We start from the raw sequence: 27431 nt of genomic DNA on the forward strand, positions 1-27431 counted from the left end.
CTTATGAGTCAATGGTTTTTTATTTAATTTATTTTTTAAGCCACAGAACACTTTAAGTGAAAATATAGTTGGATGCACAATTTATAAGGCCAGTAAAAGCAGGAGATAGTTTGTGCTCAGTGACAGTAGAGGGATGAATTTCTTTCTGTTTGACATAGGGGTCATTGAATAAAACAATATCTGTGCATCTGTTGGATGACAATATTCCTGAGGAGAAAGAAGTATACCAGGTCATTCTGTATGATGTCAGGACACAAGGTAATGCAGAATTTAATTAAATTATTTTTCTGGTGTATTATTCTTTTCAGAAAAAAATAAGAGTTGCTGTCTCTATATTTAACATTTTGATGCATAGCGATTTTAAAAATGTTATTTAAATGTCGTCTGCCCCATAACATTTAGATCCAAAAGAATCAGCTCAGAATGAAAATACTTATCTTTATGGATTCAGTTAAAACCTCTAAAAATTTTGCTAAATATTTCCTATGGAATAAAATATATTTCCAAAGGTAGAATTTAATGAAATTAATTTTATACTAAGCTGACCAATTTGGATTCTGGATCAGTTTTATGGATAAATTAGATTTACTAATTTGGGCAAGTTATCTGGGTATTTTCCTCAGTTTCTAATCAATTTCTGTAATTCAGATGACCAGTATAGCACATAATGACAATAATAGGTCGAGCCCCCCAAAAAAAAAAAAAAAAAAAAATTGCTATCTAAGAAGAAAAAAAAACTAAAAGGTAACTTCTGTTTGTCACCCTGAAGATTTCTGTTAGAGGAGTGAAAGTAACCACTTTCTGGTTACTTTAATATGTTTCAGAAAGTGGGGTTATATTTTAAGTATTTAGAAGTTAAGGTCAAGTCACTGTTAGATTTCTTGTGGTCCCTGACTTTCTTAGGAGTTCCACCAGCAGGAACTGCTCTGCTTGACGCTCAAGGATATGCAGCTGTTCTGACCGTAGAAGCCAGTGATGAACCACATGGAGTGTTAAATTTTGCTCTTTCATCAAGATTTGTTTTGCTACAGGAGGCTAACATGACAATTCAGCTTTTCATCAACAGAGAATTTGGATCTCTAGGTTTGTGTTACTCTAGAATGAATGGAGTTTCCAGGCAGGTGCTTTTTTAATATTCTACTAGGGTGGATGAAAGCCATTGCTAGAATAAATCAGGGACAGGAAAACAGTATTTCTTAATTCAGGACAGGACTTTATAACTTCTTTATTTTTGAAAGATTAAAGGAACTTGTGTCACAGAATGCTGTGCAACAAACAATCAAACTCGCAGCAGCATATGGTAATGGGCCAGCCGTGGGTCCACTAACTGAGTCTGGGCTTGGCTGGGGTGGCTGTATTCCATGTGTCTCTCATTCTTCTCCTGGCACCAGTAGAGGCACAAGAAGGCAAGCAAAAACATGCCAGACCCCATAAGATCTAGGCTCAGAACTAGCACACCATCACTTTTACCTTGTACTAGTAGCCAAAATAAGTCACACAGTGAAACTCAAAGTGTAGAGGTAGGCAGGGATGCCTTGCCCACAGTGCAACATCACTGAGCCATTACATGGTAAAAGCCAAGAACAGAGGAAGGGGTGAGGAATTGGGGCCAATAATACAGCTACTGACGTGCTTTTAGGAAAGTCAACAAGTTCATAATGAGATACTGTTTTTTAATTTTAAATAATTTTAAAATCCCTTCCCATCCAATTCAATTAGGAGCCATTAATGTCACATATACCACAGTTCCTGGAATGTTGAGTCTAAAGAACCAAACAGAAGGAAACCTAGCTGAGCCAAATGTTGACTTTGTCCCAGTAATTGGCTTTCTGATTTTAGAAGAAGGGGCAACAGCAGCAGCCATCAACATTACTATACTTGAGGTAAAACGCTTATTTTGCTATTACTGTATTAAACGCGAATAACCAGATAAAAAGTAGAAGTTGATTAAATGTTCTGGTGTCTTTAAATCAGCTTATTTCTTTTTGTGACTTTTTTTTTTTTTCTTTTTTTTAAATCACACAGGGGATTCTGTTCTAGTCTAGATAGGCTGGTCTGTTGTTGTGTATTTTATCACAGAAACAACTTGTGATAAAGAAAATTTCCTTAGGGCAGTCCTGTTTAAGATGTCTTTGGCTTAAGAGATTCCAAAGGAGCATTTTGATTACTCCAAAGGATTCATTGGACCAGCAAAGCCATGTAGGTCAGCGACTTAGTTGTTAGGACCGGTTAAATTAGAGAGAGTGAGAAACCCACTAGAGGCTGATGGTATAAAATGTGATTATGGTCAAACTTAAAGTAGTCATTTCTGACTGAAATTGTGTTTTAAATGATTTTTCATGTTGGGAAATCTTGTGTTGTTTTGGGACTTAGTGTTTCATCTACCTAAATTCATTTCCAAGAAGTTTATGAAAATAGTACATATGGAGAGGGTAGGACATGGTGTGTGGGGTGGAGGGGTAGGGGAAGGGAGAAAGAGAGAGAATGAACATTGCCTTAGAAAAATAATTTTCAGTTACTATGTATTTTGGGGTTCTATTTTTTAAAGTTTTAATTTTCTCAGAGGCTCTTTACTTTTACAAAACTATAAGTACTGTAAACCATCTACCCTCTGAAATCAGTAATTCTTATTTTGTTGATTACTGTGGCACTGTGACCTAATATGGTAGTATGAGAACTCTTAAAGCCGTAAGATGAAGGGTAATATTATTTCAGTATGTGACATACAAGATTTGATAAAACTTTAAGGTAAATCTTCTTCCAAATATATAATCTATTAATGTAATTGAATAAAAATAAATGGATTATTCCTTAGATACGTTAGTTTTTAAAGCAGAAAATATATAGCCACCTTCAGAGATCTGGTTTACAGTCTTGTTTTATGAACACAAGGTTTCAAAGTTTCCTTTTTTCTCCCCAGGTTTTTGCAGTCATTTCTGTTCTCAGAGTAGCACAAGATTAAGAGACTGCAAGCCTGTATTTACAGAAATAAGCCAGCCTGGGGCATGATAGGGGAGAGTTGTTGCATGGAGGTGGGGAACAGTGCGGGTAGGTGGGGGACAGTCCCTTTTACATCGCTGGTTCTGTAACTCACATTGGTCCCTGTATTACAGAAGATAGAAACTGTGACCTTCATTTTCTTATTTTTTTCACATGCCAACGTATCTCCATTAAATACAACGAAGAGAGAGGTGTATGTACTGATATTATATATATATATATTGTCACAATATTGTTGGCTGTCTGGTTACTACTGATGTGGGTTTTGCTCGTCCTCATGTTTTGAGCAACTGCCTTATTAGTGATTAATAGTAATATTGTATTAAAATTAACCATCACAAATATCTATCACTTTGTAGGGACTCTCTCTAGGCCAGGTACTCCATACACATTTTTTTTTTTTTTAATTTTATTTATTTATTTATTTATTTATTTTTGGCTTTGTTGGGTGTTCGTTTCTGTGCGTGGGCTTTCTCTAGTTGCGGCGAGCGGGGGCCACTCTTCATCGCGGTGCGCGGGCCTCTCACTGTCGCGGCCTCTCTTGTTGCGGAGCACAAGCTCCAGACGCGCAGGCTCAGTAGTTGTGGCTCACGGGCCTAGTTGCTCCGTGGCATGTGGGATCTTCCCAGACCAGGGCTTGAACCCGTGTCCCCTGCATTGGCAGGCAGATTCTCAACCACTGCGCCACCAGGGAAACCCATATACACATTATTTTTAATCATTATTAGAATCCCCAAAGTAGCAGTTACTTCCCTCATTATAAAGATGGCAGAATTGAGGCCTTAAAATTTAAGTAACTCACCTAAAATTACAGAAATTTGGTACTAGGTCTCTTTGACTGCAAAGCCTATATTTTTCCCATAGTATTATTCTATTCCTCATTCTAATCATTGGATATTAAGGTAATTTAAAATATTTAGCTCTTATTATATTTAAGGTATACTAACTTTGTATATTTATATAATTGGTTTACATATTATATTAGTCCAGGTAAAAAATGATATAATATTAGCAGTTTCATGTGGTTCAACCTAATAACTTATACAACCAGGTGTAAGTTTAATAGTTTTATGTTTCTTTAAAAATTTCAGCTTTATTGCAGTATAATTAACCAGTACTGTATGGTAAACTTATGTAGAATCTAAAAAATATATAAAATTATAAGATATTTGAAGTGTATATTCTGTTGATTTGATATATGTTTACATTGTGAAAGAATTCCCCACATCTGGTTAATTAACACATCCATCACCTCATGTATTTATCTTTTTTTGTGTGTGAGAACATTTAAGTTCTATTGTCCCAGCAAATTTCAATTATAGAGTACAGTGTTGTCAACTATAGTCACCATGTTTTACCTTAGATCCTCAGACCTTACTCATCTTATAGCTGAGTTTGTACTCTTTTACCAATCCCTCCCTATTCCCCCTGCAACCCCAGCCCAGCCACTGGCAACCAGTTTTCTATGCTCTGTTTTTACGAGTATGACTTTTTTTTTTAGATTCCACACGTAAGTTATACCATGCAGTATGTCTTCCTCTGTCTGGCTTATTTCCCTTAGCATGATGCCCTCAGGGTCCATCCATGTTGTCAAAAATGGAAGGATTTCCTTCTTTCTTGTGGCTGAATAATATTCTGTTTTATATGTATACCACATCTTATCCATTCATCTGTTGACGGGCACTTGGGTTGTTTCCATAACTTTGCTGCCGTGAATAATGCTGCAGTGAACATGGGAGTGCAGATACCGCTTCACTATTCTGTTTTCATTTCCTTTGGATAAATACCCAGGTGTGGGATTGCTGGTAGTTCTATTTTTAAGTTTCTGAGGAACCTTCATATTGTTTTGCACAGTGGCTGCACCAATTTGCATTCCCACCAACAGTGTGAAGGGTTCCTCTTTTTCCACATTCTCACCAACACTTACCTCTTGTCTTTTTGATAATAGCCATTCTAATAAGTGTAAGGCGATGTCTCATTGTGGTTTTAACTTGCATTTCTATGATGATTAGTGATGTTGAGCACCTTTTAATGTACAGGTCGGCCATTTGTATTTCCTCCTTGGAAAAATTTCTATTCTGTCCCTCTTCATTTTAAATCAGATTATTTGTTGTTTTGCTATTGAGTTATATGACTTTTTAGATATATTTTGGATATGTATGATTTGCAAATATTTTCTCCCATTCCATAGGTCGCATTTTCTTTTGTTGATGTTTTCTTTTGCTGTGCAGAAGCTTTTCAGTTTGATATAGTCCCACTTGTTTATTTTTGCTTTTATTGCTTTTGCTTTTAGTGTTAAATCCAAAAAAATCATTGCCAAGACATGTTTATTTTTTCTGATTTAAATCTTTTCTACTCTATGTTTGCATTTTATATTTTCTGTATACTATTTAAATATATATATTTATATTTAAAAGATAATTTTTAAAAACAGCTTGCAAGGTAATTAATTTGAGAGCATAATTATAGATAATTTAATGGGTGTAATTTTTGCAGGACGATGTACCAGAACTAGAAGAATATTTCCTCGTGAATTTAACTTATGTGGAACTTATCATGGCTCCTTTAACTTCATTTCCTCCTAGACTAGGTATGATGGGCTTTTTTGTTTGTTTCTGTTTTCTCACTGCAAACGAAGTAAAGTTTCTTCATTTTTTAATCAGAAGTGATCATTGTGAAGTTTGCTAATCTCAGCTATATGTGTAAATATGTGAGCTTTTAGATTTATTTAAATTTAAAGACCATCATATATTGTAGCTTTGTACATTGGACAGCATAAAGACATTTAAAAATTGTGTGATGCTTTTTAAACATTACAATTATTTTATAACCAAATTTGTAATCTTCAAAATAGAATTAGTTCTTACGAAGGCATTTTCCTTTTAAAATTTAATTTGCTATTTTCATTAGATCTCCAAACTATCAGATGTTTTTATTTTCTCTTAGATTAAGTAGAGTATTTGTTTGCTGTGTTCTCTGCTTCTTTTTTGACTTTTTATCTCTTTCTTTTCATGCTTTAGCAAAGACTCAGTTAATTCATTACAGACTGAAAGGTAAAACTTGAACCTTAGTACAACTTTATGTATATTACTTTAAAAAGATATATTCCTATTATTAAAACACAAACTCTTGCTTACGATTTGGACATTTGATATTGGAAATTTTGTCTGAAAGTTTTAGGTGTGACAGCCTAGTGGAGGTTGGTGGTGAGTTGCCCTGAGATAGCCTGCTCCCCATCCCTTGGTTAGAACAGCGGTCCCCAACCTTTTTGGCAACAGGGACCGGTTTTGTGGAAGATAATTTTTCCAAGGACCAGGGCGGGGGTGGGAATGGTTTGGGGATGATTCAAGCGTATTACGTTTATTGTGCACTTTATTTCTATTATTATTACGTTGTAATATATAATGAAATAATCATACAACTCACCATAATGCAGAATCAGTGGAAGCTCTGAGCTTGTTTCACTTGCCACTCACTGATAGGGTTTTTTTTTTTTTTTTTTACATCTTTATTGGAGTATAATTGCTTTACAATGGTGTGTTAGTTTCTGCTTTATAACACAGTGAATCAGCTATACATATACATATATCCCCATATCTCCTCCCTCTTGTGTCTCCCTCTCACCCTCCCTATCCCACCCCTCTAGGTGGTCACAAAGCATCTAGCTGATCTCCCTGTGTATGAGGCTGCTTCCCACTAGCTATCTATTTTACATTTGGTAGTGTTTTTATGTCCATGCCACTCTCTCACTTCGTCCCAGCTTACACTTCCCCCTCCCCATGTCCTCAAGTCCATTCTCTACATCTGCGTCTTTATTCCTGTCCTGCCCCAAGGTTCTTCAGAACCACTTTTTTTTTTTTTTTTTTAGGTTCCATATATATGTGTTAGCATATGGTATTTGTTTTTCTCTTTCTGACTTACTTCACTTTGTATGACAGACTCTAGATCCATCCACCTCACTACAAATAACAATTTCGTCTCTTTTTATGGCTGAGTAATATTCCATTGTATATATGTGCCACATCTTCTTTAACTGATAGGGTTTTGATAAGAGTCTGCAAGCAATTGATTTATTATGGTCTCTGTGCAGTTAGACCTCTCTGCTAATGATAATCTGTATTTGCAGCTGCTCCCCGGCGCTAGCATCACTGCCTCAGCTCCACCTCGGATCATCAGGTATTAGATTCTCACAAGGAGCGTGCAACCTATATCCCTCACATGTGCAGTTTATAGTAGGGCTTATGCTCCTATGAGAATCTAATGCCGCTGCTGATCTGACAGGAGGTGGAGCTCAGGCAGTAATGCGAGTGATGGGGAGCAGCTGTAAATACAGATGAAGCTTCACTCGCTTACCTGCCTGCGGCTCACCTCCTGCTGTGTGGCCTGGTTCCTAACAGGCCACGGACTGCTACTAGTCTGTGGCCTGGGGGTTGGGGACCCCTGGGTTAGAAGGTGCTCTGGGCAGAGGGAAAATTAGTCTGAGTTAAAGAGGGAGAAGCATGGCCCAGAGCAGGGGCCTGAGGAATGGGAGTTCCTCACTCACTTCTGAGGCTCAGTATGACAACTTTGAACATAGCAAAAGGAAATAATCAGTTTTTAACATATTATTATATTATTACTTGGAAAGTTTCCATTTTTCTGCAAAAGAAATATATGATTCCAACAACTAGGCTGTTCACATCAAGCAATTATTACAAGTTAATTATCGTTCACACTAAGAAAATTGACAGAGTACATCATATTTCCTTATACTCAGAGGCAATTTGAATAGTTTAACTTTTGATAAGTGCTTTCTAATGCTCCTGTTTCAAGTGCTTTGTATATTAGTACCATTATTCCTTATGTTTGCCCATTTTATAGATGGGGAAACTAAGTACCATGCCGAAGTCACACAGCTAGGAACTGGTGGGGCTGGGCTTGTGCTCTGTAGCTTCTAGCTTGATGGGCACAAATCCTGATTTTATATTCTTTCTTCAACATTGTTGATCCCTTCACTCAGAGAGAATTCCACTCTCCTTACCCATTCTTCACCCAGACAGCTGTCATACGTATCCGAGAGTAAGGTGGACCTTCTGAAATTTAAAAGATAAAGGATGAACATATTAAAGAACAGAACAAAACAGTAACAGGGTTAGTTAATATTTCAAGACTGAATAATGGATATTGGTAACATACTGAGCTTGGTGGACAGAATACAGAATAAAAAGGGATAAGAGAAATTTACTCTAAGCTTAGTCTTTATTCCACCTAACCTTCCCCCATCTTTCCTACCTTCTCTACTTCTGTTTGTATCCCTGTATCTCTCTGTCTCTTTTTCACACCTGTATTTTTCTCTGCAGCACGTCCTGCCTTTCTCTTCCCATTTTTTCCCTCCTCTTTCTACTCCTTGCAACTCTCCCCATTTTCCTTTCCTCTTGAAATGGATTAAAATAATAGAAATTAACTGTAACTTCAGTTGCTTATTTTATACTGTTCTCAGTTGATTAGATTTCTGTAAGTCAGTGGTTCTTGCTAGCAAAAGTTTCCTCATTCATATGTTATAAGCATTTATGTCTTATTTTCTTAAACATCTTTTGAGTAATGTTGGCAATACCTCTATATTAGGAATTATATAATACCAAAGGTCTTTAAATTCTATATCAGATATTTCTCTTTTTAACTACTTATATTTATTTAAAGATATGTTTCTATGCTTTTTCAGATTCAGAGGGCTTGACTGCACAAATTATTATTGATGCCAATGATGGTGCTCGAGGCATAATTGAGTGGCAACAGAGCAGGTAAACCGAAGGCTGCATAAGAGCCCTTTTCTGAGTTTCAGATTCTCTACTATCTACTGAATAAAAGCTTATAAGGAAAAATGAATGTATTCTCTTTATTATAGATTTGAAGTTAACGAAACCCAAAGAAGTTTAACATTGGTAGCCCAGAGGAGTAAAGGGACTCTTGGCCACGTTTCCTTGTTTGTGTATGCCCAGAATTTGGAAGCACAGCTGGGGCTGGATTACGTCTTTACCCCAATGGTGAACTCATGAGAATTATAGTTATTTAGGCCCTGTAAATAAGTTAATCTTGAAATAATAAACTACTGTATATTCCATAGTAAATTAGGGCAGAAGATTTCCACATGGTGGAATAGGTCTCTTCACTATTTTGGTAAATTGTATAAATTAAACTTTCAGTACTGTTTTAAAGATTCTTCTGTATTTTACTTCATTCATTATTTTATTGTAATATTTGATACCCACTTCTTATTGATTTACTATCTTATTGCAGTATTTGATACTGGAGAACACACATTATTGTGTTAAACAATTTATATCATTAGATGACCTTCCCAGAGTGCTTCTTAACGCTTCTTGAAAATGTTAACTCTTCCATTTCTTTGTTTTACTTTACCAAAACACCTTTAGTGTTTAAAAATGTTTTTTATCTTGTCTCTTCTTGCCTTTTACTGCTTAGTCAAATGTTTCCTTTCTTCCTCCACAACTTCTACTTTTTAAACTTAATATTGTCAATTTAAATAAAAAGAGATCATGAAAAAGTAAGGAAAAATCCTGTAAATAGGTTAGTTCACATTCAAAAGTATATTGTATTTATTTCCAAACATTTAAAAAAAACTCAGTGTATTTAAATATAATACTGCTACTTTTACTTTTTTGACCAGATTCTTCATTTTGCTAATGGAGAAAGGTATAAACATGTTGACATCATGATTCTTGATGATGACATTCCAGAAGGAGATGAAGCATTTCAGCTGATTTTAACAAATCCTTCTCCTGGACTGGAGCTGGGGGAAAATACAATAGGTAATTGATGATTTCTTATACACAGCTCCTTTTCACCCCTTCGCTCCTGAGTGAGCCACGGGCTATGGGTGATGCACTGACACCATCAGCCACAGTCACACATTAGCATTTTACAATTTTTTTCATGTAGGTCTTACTTTTTTACTTTGATTGCTAGGTATTGTTGCTATTATGAACGAGGTCCATTTTTATTATATTTTTAAATGGTTATACCTGATATATAGAGGTATTACAATAATCTTTTTGAATGCATGCTCCGAAGCAGACTTCCTAGCTTTGAGTACCAGTACTGCCACATACTAACTTGTGAACTTCCACAGATTGCCTGTCTGTGCTTCAATCATCAGTTCTTAAAATGAGAATTGTAATATAATCAACCCCATAGGGTTATTGTGAGAATAAAATGAGTTAATAATATAGGTTAAGCAATTTGTAAGTTCTCAGTAGTAGTAGTTGTTGTTTCGGCTATTATTATTAACATTATTAGTAGTGGTTGTAGAAAATAGAAAGCTCTTGGTTTCTGAAGGTTACTCACCTTATATTTTAAACTCTTATAATAGTTCTAATAATTTTTTTCTCTTGCCATTTCTAAGAAGACAATCATGATGTCTAGAAAATAGTGACAGTGCTGGCTCTTCCTTTCGATTGCTTTTATACCTGTTAGCTCCAGGACGATGCTGAATAGTAGCAGTGATGACAGGCGTCATTGTCTTGTTCTGTTTTTAGTGGCAACCCTTCTAATGTTTCAACATTAAGTTTAATACTTTCTATTGGCTTCTGAGACATATCACTTCATCAGGTTGAGGAAGCTGTCTTTTATTTCAAGATTACTGAGTGTTTTTATTTATATCATGAGTGAATGTGGAATTTCTTTAGATGCCTTTTAAAATTTCTCTTGTTTTTAAGATGATCTAGAAAAGAGTTGGCCTGGTTTACAATGAAACATGCACATGCTTCTCACTACTTACAACCCATTCTGTTTTCATTTATTGTTTTAATATTTTTATTTGGCAGCCTTAATCACTGTCCTTGCTAATGATGATGGCCCTGGAGTTCTAGCATTTAACAACAGTGAGCACTTTTTCCTACGAGAACCGACAGCTCTCTACATCCAGGAGAGTGTGGCAGTGTTGTACATTGTTCGGGAACCTGCACAGGGACTGTTTGGAACTGTGACAGTTCAGTTCATTGTGACAGAAGTGAATTCTTCAATGGAGTCGAAAGATCTGACTCCTTCCAAAGGCTATATTATTTTAGAAGAAGGTGTTCGTTTCAAGGTACAGGATGAACCTTTACTGAGAATGAATGATTAATAGTTACAAAATAATTTTCTCTTGGAGGAACACCCTAGATCCTAGAAAGAAAAAGAAAATCCAGCTTAGGTCATAGGTAAAGACGTGATTAGATTACCACATGAAAGTGCTCTAGTGCTGTATTGTCTACACAGAGTGCAACCGGAGAAATGTGTTCCATTAATAGAGTAGTGGAATGTGCAAATAATAAAGAAAATATGCATGTTGCTGCTTTAAATGTTAAGTATATTTAAATGGCATACTTCACTTTATATTGTCTATAAATCATAAACTAAAAGAAACTCCAAGCCATTCATTGCAGTCATTAAGCCATAGCCAGTCATTCTTTTGCCACATTTTCATTAAACAAAATACAACTGCTTCCTTCAGACTGCTTATTTGAGAAGCAAGTATCCTATGTAAACAGGAATAGCTTATTGGGGGGAAAATGCTGGATTTGGGATTAATCATAAATGTGAACTATACTTGCAGAAGTTTACCTTCTGAAACTTCTATTTCTGTATATTAGTAATTTTCTGTTCCTGCTACTGAATTTTATTTTTAAGACACAGTTTAAGTTTAAAATAACTAATTGTATTAGCTTAAGATATTTTTAAGCCAGCTATATAAAGTATAATAATTCTAAAATAATATACTTTAAACTATTTCATCTAAAAACAGTCCACCTAATTATTAATTTTATTTATGATCAGTTTGTATAAACTTCAATACATTTTTGAATTCATATTCATTTGCATGTCTAATTTTTTCATGTTTCTGGAAATTTAGAAACTTTAATTGATTTATTCAAGGACACTTACATCTTGATATAGTTAAAAAATTCAAATTTGAAGTATTTTATGAATTTTCTATTTTTTTACATTCACATGCCTTTTTAAAAAAGTTTTAAATTTTATTTCATTTAATTTTTTGTATATTTTAAATTTATTATATTTCTATTGTGTTTTTTTCTTAAAACACTCTTTTTCAAAGTGTGTTTAAAGACCTTTCTGTTCATTAGGCAAATTAAATTTTAGAGCAATTTGGATTAAATCTATTTTTCTCTCACCCACATAATTATCTTTTTCTCCACATGTTTTTATTCTGAGGTGTAAACAGTAAAATATAAAAATCTTAAGCGTATGGCTCAGTGACTTTAAAAATATGTATACACCAGTGTAACAACCACTTGGATTAGTATATTAATCATTAAACAGGGCTTCCCTGGTGGCGCAGTGGTTGAGAATCTGCCTGCCAATGCAGGGGACACGGGTTCGAGCCCTGGTCTGGGAGGATCCCACATGCCGCGGAGCAACTAGGCCTGTGAGCCACAACTACTGAGCCTGCGCATCTGGAGCCTGTGCTCTGCAACAAGAGAGGCCGCGATAGTGAGAGGCCCACGCACTGTGATGAAGAGTGGCCCCTGCTCGCCACAACTAGAGAAAGCCCTCACACAGAAACGAAGACCCAACACAGCCAATAAATAAATTAATTAATTAATCAATTAAAAAAAATCATTAAACAAACCATCACACAGAAGTTTCCTTCTTGTCCCTTACCCTCCCCAGAGGAAAGTGCTTTCTGGTTTCTGTCACTGAAGACTCATTTGCTAATTCTTGAACTTCTTATAAATAGAACCATACAGTATGTATTCTTTTTGTGTCTGACTTCTTTTGGTCAACGTCATTTTTGGTTGCACACATGAGTAGTTGGTTCTTTTTTTATTGCTCAGTAGCATTTCATTGAATAGACCACTCTTTGTTTATCCATTCTTCTGTTGATAAACATGTGGGTTGTTTCTGATTTGTGCCTGCCGTGGCTATAACTGCTTTTTAAGAGTGAATTCTAGGCTAGAAAGAGACTTAATGCAGTTACATAGCCAGGGCAGGATAAAGAAGTAGCAAAAATGAAGATCTAAATTTAATTTTTTAATCTCAGTGATGTTTTCAAATGCCATAAATTTTACTTTTAGACATTTCAGTTGGACTGTGTCACAGTGTTGATAATCTTGAAAGTTGTAACTTGAAACAGTTGTAACTATTACTTTATGAGGATCAGTATTAAAATAAAAAAGAGGTACTGTTTTCCAAAAATACTATTTTGTTGTCATAAATGTTTAACAAATTACTCTGTATGTGTGTTGCTGAATTCTAGTAACTTTATCTTTTGATTGTGTTTTCAGGCCCTACACATATCAGCCATATTGGACACGGAACCAGAGATGGATGAGTATTTTGTCTGTACCTTGTTTAATCCGACTGGAGGTGCTAGACTAGGGGCCCATGTTCAAACCCTGATAACAGTTCTGCAAAACCAGGCCCCTTTGGGGCTATTCAGTATCTCTGCAGTTGCAAATAGGTATAATTTATTCGTAAGGAAATTGTCACTTCTGAAGCTAAGTAGGAAATAACTTTTGACGTAAAGAAAATGCAGAAGAAAATTGATCTCTGACTCTGGTAATGGGGACTTTTAAAATGAGCTCTAGCAGATAGATCGAGAGAGGCCATATGCCCCCTCATAACAGGGAGCATCAAAAACCTAATCATGTGCTGTACAATGGTGTCATTAGAATTCTTATTTTCTCAGAATCCACACTTTCAGGTAAAAGCACTATTTTGTGTTTTCAGTAATAATAAAAAGCAAGAAGTAGTTAACTTATATTTAGCTGCTCAAACCCAATGAATGACTCTTCAAACATATATTAACATGATTGCAGTTTAAAAATTCCCTCTGGAAACTGACAAATATTTGTTATTTTTATATCTTAGGAATATTCTAATAGATCTAGTTTTATTAATATGTCAAGAATTTCCTGATTCATTTTTTCTCTGTAAAATGTTTTTAGTTTATGTGAGAAGAAACTCAAGAATGACAAAGCTTTATTTATTTTAGAATATGTAGTGTGAAGTTACTGAAGTTACTGACTCTCAGTATTTTCTTACTATCATAGTATCAGATAATAGTGCTTTTTAAATGTCTTCATAAGTGAATATTTTTGAGCTCTAGAGTCTAGTCTTCCTCCTGTATAAAATTCGTGGATGGATCTCACCTTGCGTAAATTTAAAAGTGTATTAAATATATACTAGCAATGTAATATAGGTATTTAACATGTAGAAATTACATGCTTTTTCTGCTTTCTGCAACTGTTTGTTTCTTTTAGAGCCACCTCTATAGACACTGAAGAAGCCAACAGGACTGTATATTTAAATGTGTCACGTACTAATGGCATTGATTTAGCTGTGAGTGTGGAGTGGGAGACAGTTTCTGAAACAGCCTTTGGCATGAGTACGTTTAGTTTCTTATAAAAACAAAATTCTATAACCAGGAAAGATTGCATGTATAAGATTTACATTTTCCCCCGTGAATTGTATCTTACAGATCTGTTGAAAATGGAGAACAGATATCTAATTCTTTTACTGCATTCACAGATATTTATTGAGTGCCTATCCTGTGACAGGCATGGTACTGAACTCATGGAACTTAGAATTTAGGGGGAGACAGAAATAAATCAAATAAGTAAAAATCAATGTGTAGTTTGAACTATAATAAATGTTTTAAAGGTGAAGTTCTAAGTGTTGTGAGAACATAAGGGAATGCTTCCGAGGGGAATCAGTGTTTGAACTAAGACTTAATGTTGAGTAGGGATTATGCAAAGACTTGAGTTGGAGGAACATAGAAGAGAAAGCGGGAAGCTATCAAGGCAGAAGTCTAGAGCGTATAAGTGAAGAACTGAAGAGTGGGCACTGGGTTTAGAAATAAGGGGGAGTGCTGAGTTTGGAGAGCTAGATAAGACTAGATCATTCAAGAACTTGAAGAATATATCACATACATTAGTCTTTATCTTAGGGTTATGGAAAGTCTCTGAGTGGTCTAGGCATGAGGGAGGGTTCCCATGTATAGATGTGGGGTGGTCTGATCACATTTGCACTTTGAAGGTATCATTCTTGGTGCCAGGTAAAGAATGGATTGGCACAGGAGAAATTAGAGGATGAAGGGAGACAAACAAAAGGGCAACAGTTGATGGTAGCTTGGACTGGGTGATGGACTGGATGTGAAGAAGGTACCTGAGATGACTCGTAACGTTTCTAGTTTGTGCAGTTGGATGGAGATTCATGCCGTTCAGTAAGAAAGGGAGTGCCTAATGAAAACAAGGTGTTACTTTGGTGAGGGGAGTAAAATATTTGAATTTGAGTTAACTTTTTAGAAGACATTTCTCTAGACTCAAAAGAAGATCTCTGCTGGAGAGAGAAATTTGGGGACCTTTAGCATGTATATTGTTTTTAAAGTCATGGAAGTTGACGTAAAAACCTGGAAAGCGAGGATGAAGATAGAGAAGGGAAGAGGACTGAGACAGACTGAGTCAAATTGAATGACTAGGGAGAGAAGAAGGGGACTTCAGAGACCTGGTGAGAAACCCAGGGGAATGCAGGATTGCAGGCAGCAGTGAAAGAGCATTTTAAAAAGAAAGGAGTGGTAAATTGTGTCAATTGCTGGTGAGAAGTCCAGTAAGATGAGAACTGAAAAAATACTCATTGTCATTAGCAATATAGAAGACATAAAATCACAAGAGCTATTTGTATAGAGGGATGTGGACTGAATAACATTTTGAGTGGAAGTGAGAGAATGCAGGCCTCAGATATGTACAACTAGTTCAAGAAGTTTGGCTGAGAAGGGTAGGATCTAGTTAGAGTAGTGATGGGGTGTAGGAGTCAGGGTTTTTGTTTATTTGTTTAGTTTGAAGAGACCTAACCATGTGTAAATGCTGATGGAAAAAGCCTGGTAAGTAGAGAAGGACTGAATATTTAGAAGAGAAGGGATAATTAATAGTGGGACAATGGCCTGGAAGCCAGGAAGAGATGGGATCCAAAAAAGAAAGATTATGGTTTCTAATTCAGAGTTATCTCATTATAGTTTGGGCTCTGCATGTGTTTTGTGGAAGTGCTTGTGGGAGTATGTGTTGGAGGTTCTTAAATGTCAGCAGGCATTGTTTATTCTTCATTCACCATCTTCCAGAATTACGGTAGGGGAGGATTTGACCATGTGGTCGACTTCAGTGCAAAACATTCAGACTCTTAATACAAAAGCTGTAGTGTGCCTTTAAAAGGTGGCAAAGCAGGAATCTAAAATATTGGATTTCTAGGAAAGCATATCACCAATGGATAGTACATAAAAGGCACTGACATTATGACTTCATCAACTGGTAATCTAAAAATGATCAATAATTTACAAGGAGCCTAGGTTTCAACTTTGACATTTGTTCTTGGTGCATCATGTTCACACCATTAACTAAAGTTTAAAAAGAACTAACTTTCTATGGGAAACTGTCATGATAATAGAACACACAAGGTGTTTTAAAGGTATCCTTCATTAGGCAGGAATTTTTTGTTTCTGTCTTTGTTTAATTGTAGCACAGAATTTTAGGACATGTACCTGATATAGCAGGCTGATAAAACTTGATAGCTACTTGTAGTAGGTGAATCTGCTTTGGCATTCTTAAAATATACAACATGTAAAGTTAGGAATCATTGGATGGGGACAGTTTCAAATTAATAGTGTAAGTTTTAAAAACCTATCATTTAGCATGTTTCCATAAAAAGTTTATTATTTCTAAATTTCTCTGTTATGTTTTCATCATCTTTATGAAAGCTGATAAAAATCATACTGAACATATTTCCATTTAAAGTATAAATTCAGTATTTATTTATACATATACCCTGGAAAAGTCTTTGTGGGTTTAGAGCACAGTATTAACAATTTTTCTTGTCTTTGGGTGTTGATATTTTTAGTTACTATCTATTTTGAAGTTCTCTAGTTTGTCTCTTCTCTGTCTTTCTCATACACGTACACTTACCATGGAAGCATTTTCACTTCTAAGTAACAAACTCACTAGTTTCACTGTTTAAACAATAAACAGAATAGATAAAGTTTGGAGAGGATTTTACACAAGCAAATCACGATTTATGTTTTTCAGGGGGAATGGATGTTAAGTTTTCTATATTTCAAAGTTTTTTGGATGCATCGGCTTCTGGCTGGTGTTTCTTTACTTTGGAAGATTCAGTATATGGTATAATGTTAAGAAAATTGTCTTCTACTGTGTACCGATGGCAAGGGATTTTTGTTCCACTTGAGGTAAACATCACTTATTTTATGGTACACAAACTATAATGTACATATAGATTTTGGATGCCCCGTGAATTACTGTTATTCCTTGTTTCCTAGGATTTACATATAGAAAATCCTAAAACTTGTGAGGCCTTTAATATGGGTCTTTCCCCCTACTTTGTGATTACTCATGAAGAAAGAAATGAAGAAAAGCCTTCTGTTAACAGTGTGTATACGTTCACATCTGGATTCAAATTATTCCTGGTAAAAAAACACTTCACTTTTTTTGTAGATTGCTTTATTTAAAAGAAAAATCAGATTTGTGAGATTGAGCTAAATAGAAGATAGTGTATGTTCTATGTTAATGTGATAAGGGGTTTTTGGCAAATTGATACACATTTTAGCAAGGTGTCTTAATCCAGGGATATTTTGGTCTTTCTTGAAATGACATCTGGATATGCATACCTAGGGATCAGAATGATTTTTCAAGTTTTGAACTTCAAATATTTACTCAGACTATTACTGTAATTCAGAGCTTTTCTTAGTTAAATTTTCCTTTAAATTTTTATTCTCACTGTTCTGTCTTCCTTGCAGGTACAAACAATCACTATTTCAGAAAGTTCTCAAGTAAGATATTTTACTTCAGACAGTCAAGATTATGTAATTGTTGCAAGTCAAAGTGATGATTCTGAATTAACTCAGGTTTGATTCTTTGAAAATGAATTTTTTTAATACCATAATTGAAACACATCAAAGATGTAGTCTGTATGTTTAGTTTAAAAGAAAACCATAATTTGATTATGGCAAAGTAGTAAAAAGAATATAGATATTGATTAGTCATAGTTAATTTTTAAATGATAGAGTTCTGAATATTATATTGTCTTCAAGAACCAGAGCAAGTGTAATAATAATCATGCACATTTAATTAGAATTTAATTGCATTGGAAAACATGGAGAAAAATCACACAACTGGATAGATGGTATCACTAAAAATTCATGATTAACATTGCCAAATGGACACACAACGTCACTCCAGAAATCCCGTATTTCTCTAGTAAACTATATCACAGTGTCTTAATAATATTTATTTGATAATTTTCGTCACTTCTCAGATTCCCATACCTACTTCTCATCTCTTCAGTTTCAGCTCATGACTTTGTTGAAATGAAAGCTACCAGAAAGGAGATTACTCATCTTCCCAACACCAAATTCAGAAACTGTCTTGAAAACCAGTCCTATTCCTGCCTCCTGTTACAATGGCAGAAGTGTTTCTTCTATAAAAGCTAGGCGCCTCACATAGGCTCCCCTCTTGCCTTCGTAAGGGTTAGCTATTCCCTCTAGTGCCAGCGTAACTAGCATCTCTCTCTCTCTCTCTCTCTGTAGATTATTACAGTCAGCATAAATGCAGGATTTCCAAGCTTAAAAAGTGATTTCTCTTCTGATCTTATCCCCCTTTACTTCCTGCTTCATTTCTTTTCTCCCCTCTTTATTGATACCTTGAAAGAATTATCTACTTGCTTTGCAAACTTCTTCATGGTCACCAGTGACACCTGGGTTGCAAACACAGTGGGTGTTTTTTTCTGTCATTGTTTTGCATTGCTTCCCATCTGCACTTGACCGTCGCCTCATCCTCAAATTTAAACCATCTCTTCTCTTGATTTTTGAACTACCACACAGATTTTCATTCTGTCTTTCTGTGTCTCCTTCTCAGTCTCCAATGCCACTTCCTTCTCCCTTTTCTGAACTTAGATATCTTGAAGTTTTTCAGGTTCAGTTTTGGTTCACATTTCTTTTTTCTTTCTCTTCACTCACTCTTGAGTACTTTTATCAATCCTATGGCTTTAAATATCAACTATAGGCTGTCTTCCAAATTTATCAGTAGCCTTTCCTGTGTATTCTAGATTTCGTGTCTAACTGCCTGTTGGCATGTACACTTAAATATATTCTAGGTATCTAAGATTTAACATATCTCAAACTAAACTGTAGATTTTCTCTATGAAACTTGTTTCAGGTGTTTGCTTTCATCTCGGGGAATAGTAACCTCATAAATGCAGTTGCTCAAGATAGAATGCTGGGTTATATCTTTTTTTAAAAGTATTTATTTATTTATTTTTGGCTGCGTTGGGTCTTTGTTGCTGTGCGCGGGCTTTCTCTAGCTGAGGTGAGCCGGGGCTACTCTTCGTTGCGGTGCACGGGCTTCTCATTGCAGTGGCTTCTCTTGTCGTGGAGCACAGGCTATGGGCGTGCAGGCTTCAGTAGTTGCAGCTCGCGCGCTCAGTAGTTGTGGCTCACGGGCTCTAGAGCGCAGGCTCAGTAGTTGCGGCTACTAAGCATGGGCTTAGTTGTTCCGCGGCATGTGGGATCTTCCCGGACTAGGGATCGAACCCGTGTCCCCTGTTTTGGCAGGAGGATTCTTAACCCCTGCGCCACCAAGGAAGTCCATATCTTTCTTGATTTCTGCTGATTATTCATTCCCATCTAATTTATTATTAAGTGTTTTTGATTATATCTCCTGATACTATTTTGAGTACAGATGTTTCTTTCCATCTCTGCTTTTTCTTCCCTAATCCAGGTCCCCATCACTTCTCACCGTGCTAGTAGAGTAGCCTCCTAGCTGGTCTCCAAACTTCTCTGATCTCCTCAGATCCATGTTTCAAGTAGTTGGAGTAGTCTTTTAAAAATATTAATTCATGTTGCTCCTCATTTTAAAATTATTCAATGATTTCCAATTATGTTTGGAATAACTTCTAAATTATTTAATATGGACTGTAAATAGGATAACCATATGTTCTTATTTGCCCAGCGCAGTGCTGGGTTGTGCCTATTGTCCTACAATGATTAAGATTGTCTCTTTCCCTCTCTAAAGCATCCCTGTGTTAAATTATATGGGCACCTTAACAAAAGGTACCTCGTGATCATACCTCTCCAGTATTATCTTCATTCCCCCAGTGCTGTCAACTGCATTCCAGCTGCACCAGTCTTCATTCAGGTTATGGCAAACTTTTTCTGCCTTCGAAACTTTGTCGTGTCATTGTTTCTAATTTTATTTCCTAGGACATTCATAATTCTCTATCATACCTTCCTAATTGTTATGTTGAGTACTTGTCTCAGTTTAGTAGTCATACATTTATTTAATGATTGATGTATTTATTGTTTACCTTTCCCTAGTAGTTAATAAGATCCATAAAGGAAGAAGTGATTCTGTCCATAACTTCTTGCATAATGCTTGGCTTATATAAGATTCCCAGTTTTTACTGAATAAATATAATTCTTTGTGAAATTGACCAGATGGCATAAGAAATCAGGTAGATTCAGGGTTTTCTTTCAATTTAAAATACATGAACACTCACCTGAAACCTTGTATGCAGTGCCACCTTCAGGACTAAAAAGTTTAGGTGTTTTTCTTTATATTCTATTGCTTGAGCAGTGGGTAATGATAATACAGCATTAGAAAGTTTCTTATCTCGCTCTGAATTTTTCATATTTAAATAAATTTTCTCCTATTTTTGGCTTCCCCTTCTCTTGCTGTCACCCACCCCTGCCCAGATGTATATTTGAAATTGATTTATTTTCAGATAACTTCTCTTTCATTCTGTGTGTGTGTACTCAGGCACACACACATACACACACAGATAAAAAGAGGGAGAGAGCAATGAGAGAGGATCAGTTTTGATATTTTCTCATTTATGACAGTATCTTCGTAACTAAATTAAGGGGTCTAGGAGAGTAAACATGTGATATTGGCTAAATTCTCACAAGTGCTGAATTCCTAGTCATGAGTGTTTTGTATTTGAACATTCCCTGCAGGTCTTCAGATGGAACGGAGGAAGCTTTGTGTTGCATCAGACACTCCCTGTCCGAGGTGTGCTGAGCATGGCCTCATTCACCAGAGGAGGTGCTATGTTCTTAGCCATTTCCCAGGCTAATGCCAGGTCAAACTCCCTTTTACTCAGGTGGTCTGGAAATGAGTTTATTAACTTTCAAGAAGTTCCCATCAGTGGAACAACACAAGTTGAAGCCTTGACTTCAGGCGATGATATTTACTTAATTTTTGCCAAAACTGTCTTTCCAGGTAAGACGATTTAGTGTTTGCAATGCATACATAGTTGTTATCGAAATTATCTTCCATTCATTTTATGTTCATATGAAAATGCTCTTGTAATAATTTTTTAGCTAATCCATAGTATGTTTCTTGATGGATCTAAGTATTGATTGTCAGCTAACAAATGGATTTTGGGAAAAAAGAAAAACATTTTAAGCGTTATGTCCATAACCTGTGGGTGTTCTAAACCACTACTTTAAAGATATTAAAATAAAATTGGGGATGGGTGGGTAAAGTAGAAAGAATTATGAAGATTTTACACCCAAGGTACAAACAGGTAACTTTTTATATGGCTATACTTGGGATGCCATGGATAATCTGCAGTGGTAATAAATAGTGCCAAGCAACTTTCGATAAGACCATTTAAAAATGTTCTCTGAATACAAATATGCTTTTTTCTGCTTAGTAGGAGTTTCATAGGTAAAATTTCAACATTCCTGAAAAATAAAACATTTGTTACTATTCTTTTTTTTGATATCAAATCATGATTAATGGCTAAAGCATGTATCAGTATATACTTCATGTGGTAAATGCAAGAAGACTTTTAAAGTGTTTCCTACTAAATTGTATTTTTGTTTAATTGAATGAATTCTGAGAAATGTCCTATATTTGTTTCTTTAATTAAGTTTAATATTTTTATTATAGTTTTATTGTGTAATTTTGTCATTTTTTTCTGTAACTTGTGCCTTCAGATTTGCTTTTTATTCTGTTATTGTAGGAGATCAGAACTCAATTGAAATTTTCATCTGGGAGGGAGGACAGTCTTCTTTCAGATATTTTCAATCCCTGGATTTTGCTACTATTAATAAGATCCACTCCTTCACACCAGCCTCAGGAATAGGTAAGGGCATTTTAAAAAAAATTTTTATTTATTTATTTTTGGCTGTGTTGGGTCTTCATTGCTGTGCACAGGCTTTCTCTAGTTGCGGCGAGCGGGGGCTACTCTTCGTTGCGGTGTGCGGGCTTCTCATTGCGGTGGCTTCTCTTGTTGTGGAGCATGGGCTCTAGGCGTGCAGGCTTCAGTAGCTGTGGCACGTGGGCTCAGTAGTTGTGGCGCACGGGCTTAGTTGCTCCGTGGCATGTGGGATCTTCCTGGACCAGGGCTCGAACCCGTGTTCCCTGCATTGGCAGGCGGATTCTTAACCACTGCGCCACCAGGGAAGCCCCCATACGTTTTAATTTTAAAAACAAAAACTTTTGTGAGAAGGGTTTTCGTTACTTTTTTGTTTTTGCAGATCTCTTTAATGTCTGGTTTAATAGCTAGATTCTCATGTTTGCATCTGTAATTCAGCCTTTTTCAATAATATCAGTCATCTGGCCTCTGGAAGATCCCAGTGTGCACTCGTGAGAGAATGAGAGTGAAGTAGACAAACAGCATCTTAGTATTATTAGGGAAATAGTTTTGACCTCACAAAACTTCTTGGAGGGTCTCAAGGACTCTTAAGGGTCCTTGGGCTCACTCTGAGCGTTATTGAGGTAGAGAAATCCTTGAAGGCATTTCAAAGGCAGGTGATGATCCAAGGCATGTTTTTCAACTCCGCCTAGCTTCAGTGTGTAGAACATGCTGGGTGCAGTTTGCAACTGTCCGGGCAAGAGTAATGGAGAAGGCTTTTTGGGTGGTTAGAGGTGAGGGACTGAAATCAGGAGGACATTAGTAAGAGAACATGTTGATGCATGGGGGTAGTTCGATTCACAAAAGTTAAAAATCTACAGAGGAAATGCTGTTGAGAAGAGTAGAGGATTTTGCACAAATACAGGAATCTATTCTTGGGTTTTTCTCTTAGGTGCCGCACTGCTGCTTTCTCTATCAGGTGTTATAAACTTTAGGCACTGTCACCTTCAGTCACCTCAACTGCTGACCAGGACTCAGAGGTTATTTACCTCATTTTTCATAGTAGATTGTTTATCTCACCGTACTTTGCTTCCATGTGTCCTACTCCCCCCTCCTCAACCCTGCGTCCTCCCAGATGTCCATGCCACGTGCTCCCCTCGCTTTGGACTCTTACATCATTTTCCAGCCTCCCCCCCAGGTTTACTCTGCTGACAGTCCTGTGTCTGTCTCTGCTCTGCTCATCCTCTTCTTAAATAACTTCCCTTTACATTGTCAGCCTCTGACAGGCCATATAAATCTGTGATGTTATCCTGTGATTTCCAACTCTGTGACTTTATTATCATTCACTCAACAATTGATTTACTGAATAAATTATGTATCCTTCATCATGTATGTGTTTAGTTTTTGTTTACTTGTCCTTTAATTTTGTGCCTTTATCATTTTTGCTTTCCTTATACCTCAAGTTTTCAAGTGGACTAACTACATCTACTTGAGTCATTTATTATGATTCAAAATAGTTGCTTAATGAATGTTTTTAAGGATGAAGAGTGCTGCCTGAATGGGCCATTAATTGAAGTTATAGAATTCTCTTTAAAGGCTTAAAAAAATAGAATAGGCACTCTTTCTAAAAGAATTTGTGAAAAACTCTGCCAAAGGCTTGTTCTCTTTATTTCTTTTGTTTCTGTGACTTGAGGATGTAGAAGTATGAAAAGATTATAGGTAATTATTTAGAATGGCTTATTATAGATCCCCTGAAAGCTGAAATTATGCATTAAATAATATTCAAGGACTTTCTTATTTTGAATGTGTCAAATATTTTATTAAATGTATTAGATTAGAGCCATGACTGTGAGGATTACATATTTATTCTGGTTAATGGCTTGACAGAGATTATTGGGTAGTGACTGAATTCTTTAAATGGCAGAGGAAGAATGAATATGACAGAGACTGCAAAGACATATAAACCTAGCCTCCCCTTCTCCCTTTTCTCCTTCATTATTTAATAGATATTTCTTAGTGCCAGTTATGTGCCCAGCACAGTGGTAGACCCCAAGGAAACAAGGGTAAGCAAAATCAGGTATAGTCCTTGCCCTGAAGAAGTTTAACATCTAATAGGGAAGAAGGCCATTATATATAATCACACAAGTAAGTTTTTAGGTACAAACAGATAACTGCTATGAAAGAATAAAGTACTTGCATAACATGAAATGGAGAGGAGATGAATGACCTGGTCTAAGAGATGCCCAGAAAGCTTTCTTAAGGAAGAAACATTTAATTGTGAACTATAGGATGAATAAGAGTTAATGAGGCAAAGATTTGAGCATGAGGCAGCCTCTAGGCAAAAGGAGCAGCAGGGGTAAAGAGGTCAGAGTGTGGCAAAGGACCAGGAAGAGGCCAGTGTGGCAGTGAGGGGAGAGTGGTCCAGGGTATAACTGAAGATGTAATCAGATAGGCCAGATAGGGACTTAAAGGGCTATTGTCTTTATCCTGTAAGTATTACGGTGCCTTTTATGAGGACATAATGAGGAGATGAAAAAGAGAAGGGTTCTGAGAGAGAAAGAGAGGGGGAGACAGACACAGAAACAGATATTGTGTGTGAGAGTGAGTGAGTGTTAGTGTATGTGTGTGTGTGTGTGTGTTTTAAAAATGGAATGTTGACTGCCAATGGGAGAAAAGCTTAGAGGCTGGTAAGAGAATATGTCTGTAGACAAGCTGGAGGCTCTTATCACAATTCAGACTGAAGATCTTGAATGCTGGAGCTTGGAAAGTGGTAGGTGGTACAGGTGCAAAATCAGAGAAGTAGATTAATTCAGAAGCTGTCTCTCAAGTAAAATCCTGGGAGTTGATGATAGATTCCATATGGGGGTAGGTAAGAGAGTGAATATCAAGGATGAGCCCTAATTTCTACAACTAATGGATGAGTGGTAGTCCCTTAACTATTATGGTGATCCCTGGGAGGAAACCAGGCTTTTGGGGGCAGAGATAATGAGTTTTGTTGGGATAATTTGAAATGCCTTTGAGTCTTGATATTTAGATACCAATACGTGTTACTGGTTGGAGCTTAGAAGAGAAACCTAGACCTCAGCTACACATTTTATACATACAGAGGGTCATTTTACTACAGACAGGGGTGAAATTGTCTAGAAAGAGACTGTGTAGTATGTATGAGAGAAGGGGGCCTTGAACCAAGTTTTGCTGAATTCCACTTTTTAAAGAGAATATATGACAAAGGAGTCAGGAAAGATGGAAATCTGTAGCTAACACATGCTGAATGTTTATTATGTCCAAGGTCCTATTCTAGTCCTTTACTTTATCTCGTTTAATCCTCAAAGCTCTGTATGTTGCTGGAAAAATTCACCCCTCCCTCCCTAGTCCCTGAGCACTCTCAGTTTCATCAAAACGATTACCTTTGGAAATCATGGCCTTTGGAGATTATTTATATTAATTCATCACTCTCTTCATCCCTGTTTAATCATCCTAAGAAGACCAGGCCCCCTGGGGATAAAGAGACTCTCTTCCCCATGTGGTCTATGCATGCTCTAGACCATATGAGCCCTAATTTCCAGACCAGATGCTCAATTCCCACCTCCCCCAACTCCCCTTCCGTAATGCCCTGTGTATTGTATCTTGAAAGTTTGTCAGAATCTTCCCTTCATCTCAGTGCTCTGGAACTCAGCACTCTCCTGAGGACACTGCCTCTCATGCAGCCCTCTCTGGCTGCTCTGTCTCTTACTGGTTCCTTTTTATATTCCCAGATCTCTAAATGTTAGGAATGCTTGCTCTTGCATTTAGTCATGGAACTTTTCTTTGTCTACACTCACTTTTTACATAATCTTTTTAAATATCCAGTTTTAAATATCCAGTTTCCTTCCTTTGGGATGTTTTTTCTTTTTCTTTTTTTTTTTTTTTTTTAAATAGTTTTGCTGTATGGAAGAGAATTCTGTAATCAGTACTAGTTAAAAATCCTGTTCCCCAGAGTACATAGAGATTTAGGGAGTATTTTTTCCCCCCTTATAAATTCTCTGTCTAATATTATCTTGAACAAATATGAATGTCTGTTTTCTGAGAAAGTACTCTCTGCATACATATATGTAGATTTGAGCCCCTACATGTCCTGCTCTGAATGTCTGATTATCTATTTGCTGCCTTGTCATTCTAATCAGATTGCGAGGAATTGAATAGGGTATATCTCTAAGGGTTAAGAGAAATAATCAGTGATGTTCAGGACACTTTAGTTTATGATTTTGGTTAGACTATAGAATCACTTAAACTTGAGAGATGTGATTCATCTGAGGAGTTTGCTCTTTACTGAATGTATATAACTTTATAAAACTTCATGAAAAATGTTTGATCAGTTTTAAAATGCAAGTTTATTAATAACAATCTTCTTTGATCTTTATTATGTAATATTTACTAAACTGAAATAGTACTTAAATTAATTACCATAAATAAACATTATCAATAGTTTTTGATATTTAAGAGTAAGGATATGAGATTTTCCATTTCAACCTATTGGCTAAAATTTTAGAAGAGACTCATGGTTTCTGGTTCTACATGTTATTTTAATGCCCAGTAAAACTTATTTGATATCTTCAGATTCCAATGCGTTTTTCCAAGTACTGGAATTTGTACGTTTCTCCATGATTTCCTACTTTTCTTCCCAGTTTTAAGTCTGAAGATTGCTTAATGGTATACACAGAGTAGTAAGCCCCCTTCCCCTCCTAATTTCTGCAGATATAAATATATGCCATTGCTTTGAACTATTAAGAGTATGCTTTCCTGCTAACATTTCAGAAAGCATTGGCAGAATATACTCTAAGATCATAAATTTGTTAATATCCTTTGGACACCTTTAAGAATTTATCAGGTGGAAATAAATAAAATGATGAATGCTGTCTCTAATTAATATTCACAAGTTAAATAGAATACAACAATAAACATCCAATGTAGGGGAATAATTAACTATATTTTAAAGATCAACTCTGTAGATTAGCATCTGTATATTAAAATTATAAATCTGAATGCTATATAGCAAAATATAAAGCTATATATATGTATAAAATGTATACTATAAATATAGCATTAAGCTTTTTAATTAAGTTTTTTTGTATTTACACTGTGTTGATTATGAATTCATATGAATGGTGACTGGAAAGGAAAATATAAAAATGAAACATTTAGTGGTGGGATTATGAGTCTTTTTCACTTTAAAAATATCCTACCGGGCTTCCCTGGTGGCGCAGTGGTTGAGAATCTGCATGCCAATGCAGGGGACACGGGTTCGAGCCCTGGTC

The 27431-nt window shown here is 36.1% G+C and overlaps 1 protein-coding gene across 1 annotated transcript in view; it reads left to right on the forward strand.

Annotated features, from left to right (window-relative positions):
- The window catches only part of ADGRV1 (adhesion G protein-coupled receptor V1), a 560722-nt gene that overhangs the window by 120142 nt on the left and 413149 nt on the right, over positions 1-27431 (forward strand). Inside the window, exons 36-50 of the mRNA XM_061188957.1 lie at positions 159-258; positions 904-1083; positions 1720-1883; positions 5497-5590; positions 8702-8780; positions 8885-9023; positions 9668-9809; positions 10824-11086; positions 13284-13459; positions 14262-14386; positions 17073-17230; positions 17321-17467; positions 17798-17905; positions 21011-21275; positions 22024-22146. Of these exons, the coding sequence (XP_061044940.1) occupies positions 159-258; positions 904-1083; positions 1720-1883; positions 5497-5590; positions 8702-8780; positions 8885-9023; positions 9668-9809; positions 10824-11086; positions 13284-13459; positions 14262-14386; positions 17073-17230; positions 17321-17467; positions 17798-17905; positions 21011-21275; positions 22024-22146 (2263 nt within the window). The remainder of the gene's footprint in view (positions 1-158; positions 259-903; positions 1084-1719; positions 1884-5496; positions 5591-8701; positions 8781-8884; positions 9024-9667; positions 9810-10823; positions 11087-13283; positions 13460-14261; positions 14387-17072; positions 17231-17320; positions 17468-17797; positions 17906-21010; positions 21276-22023; positions 22147-27431) is intronic.

This window comes from Eubalaena glacialis, chromosome 4 (assembly GCF_028564815.1).
Source record: "Eubalaena glacialis isolate mEubGla1 chromosome 4, mEubGla1.1.hap2.+ XY, whole genome shotgun sequence".
In the NCBI taxonomy this organism is placed as follows: domain Eukaryota; kingdom Metazoa; phylum Chordata; class Mammalia; order Artiodactyla; family Balaenidae; genus Eubalaena; species Eubalaena glacialis.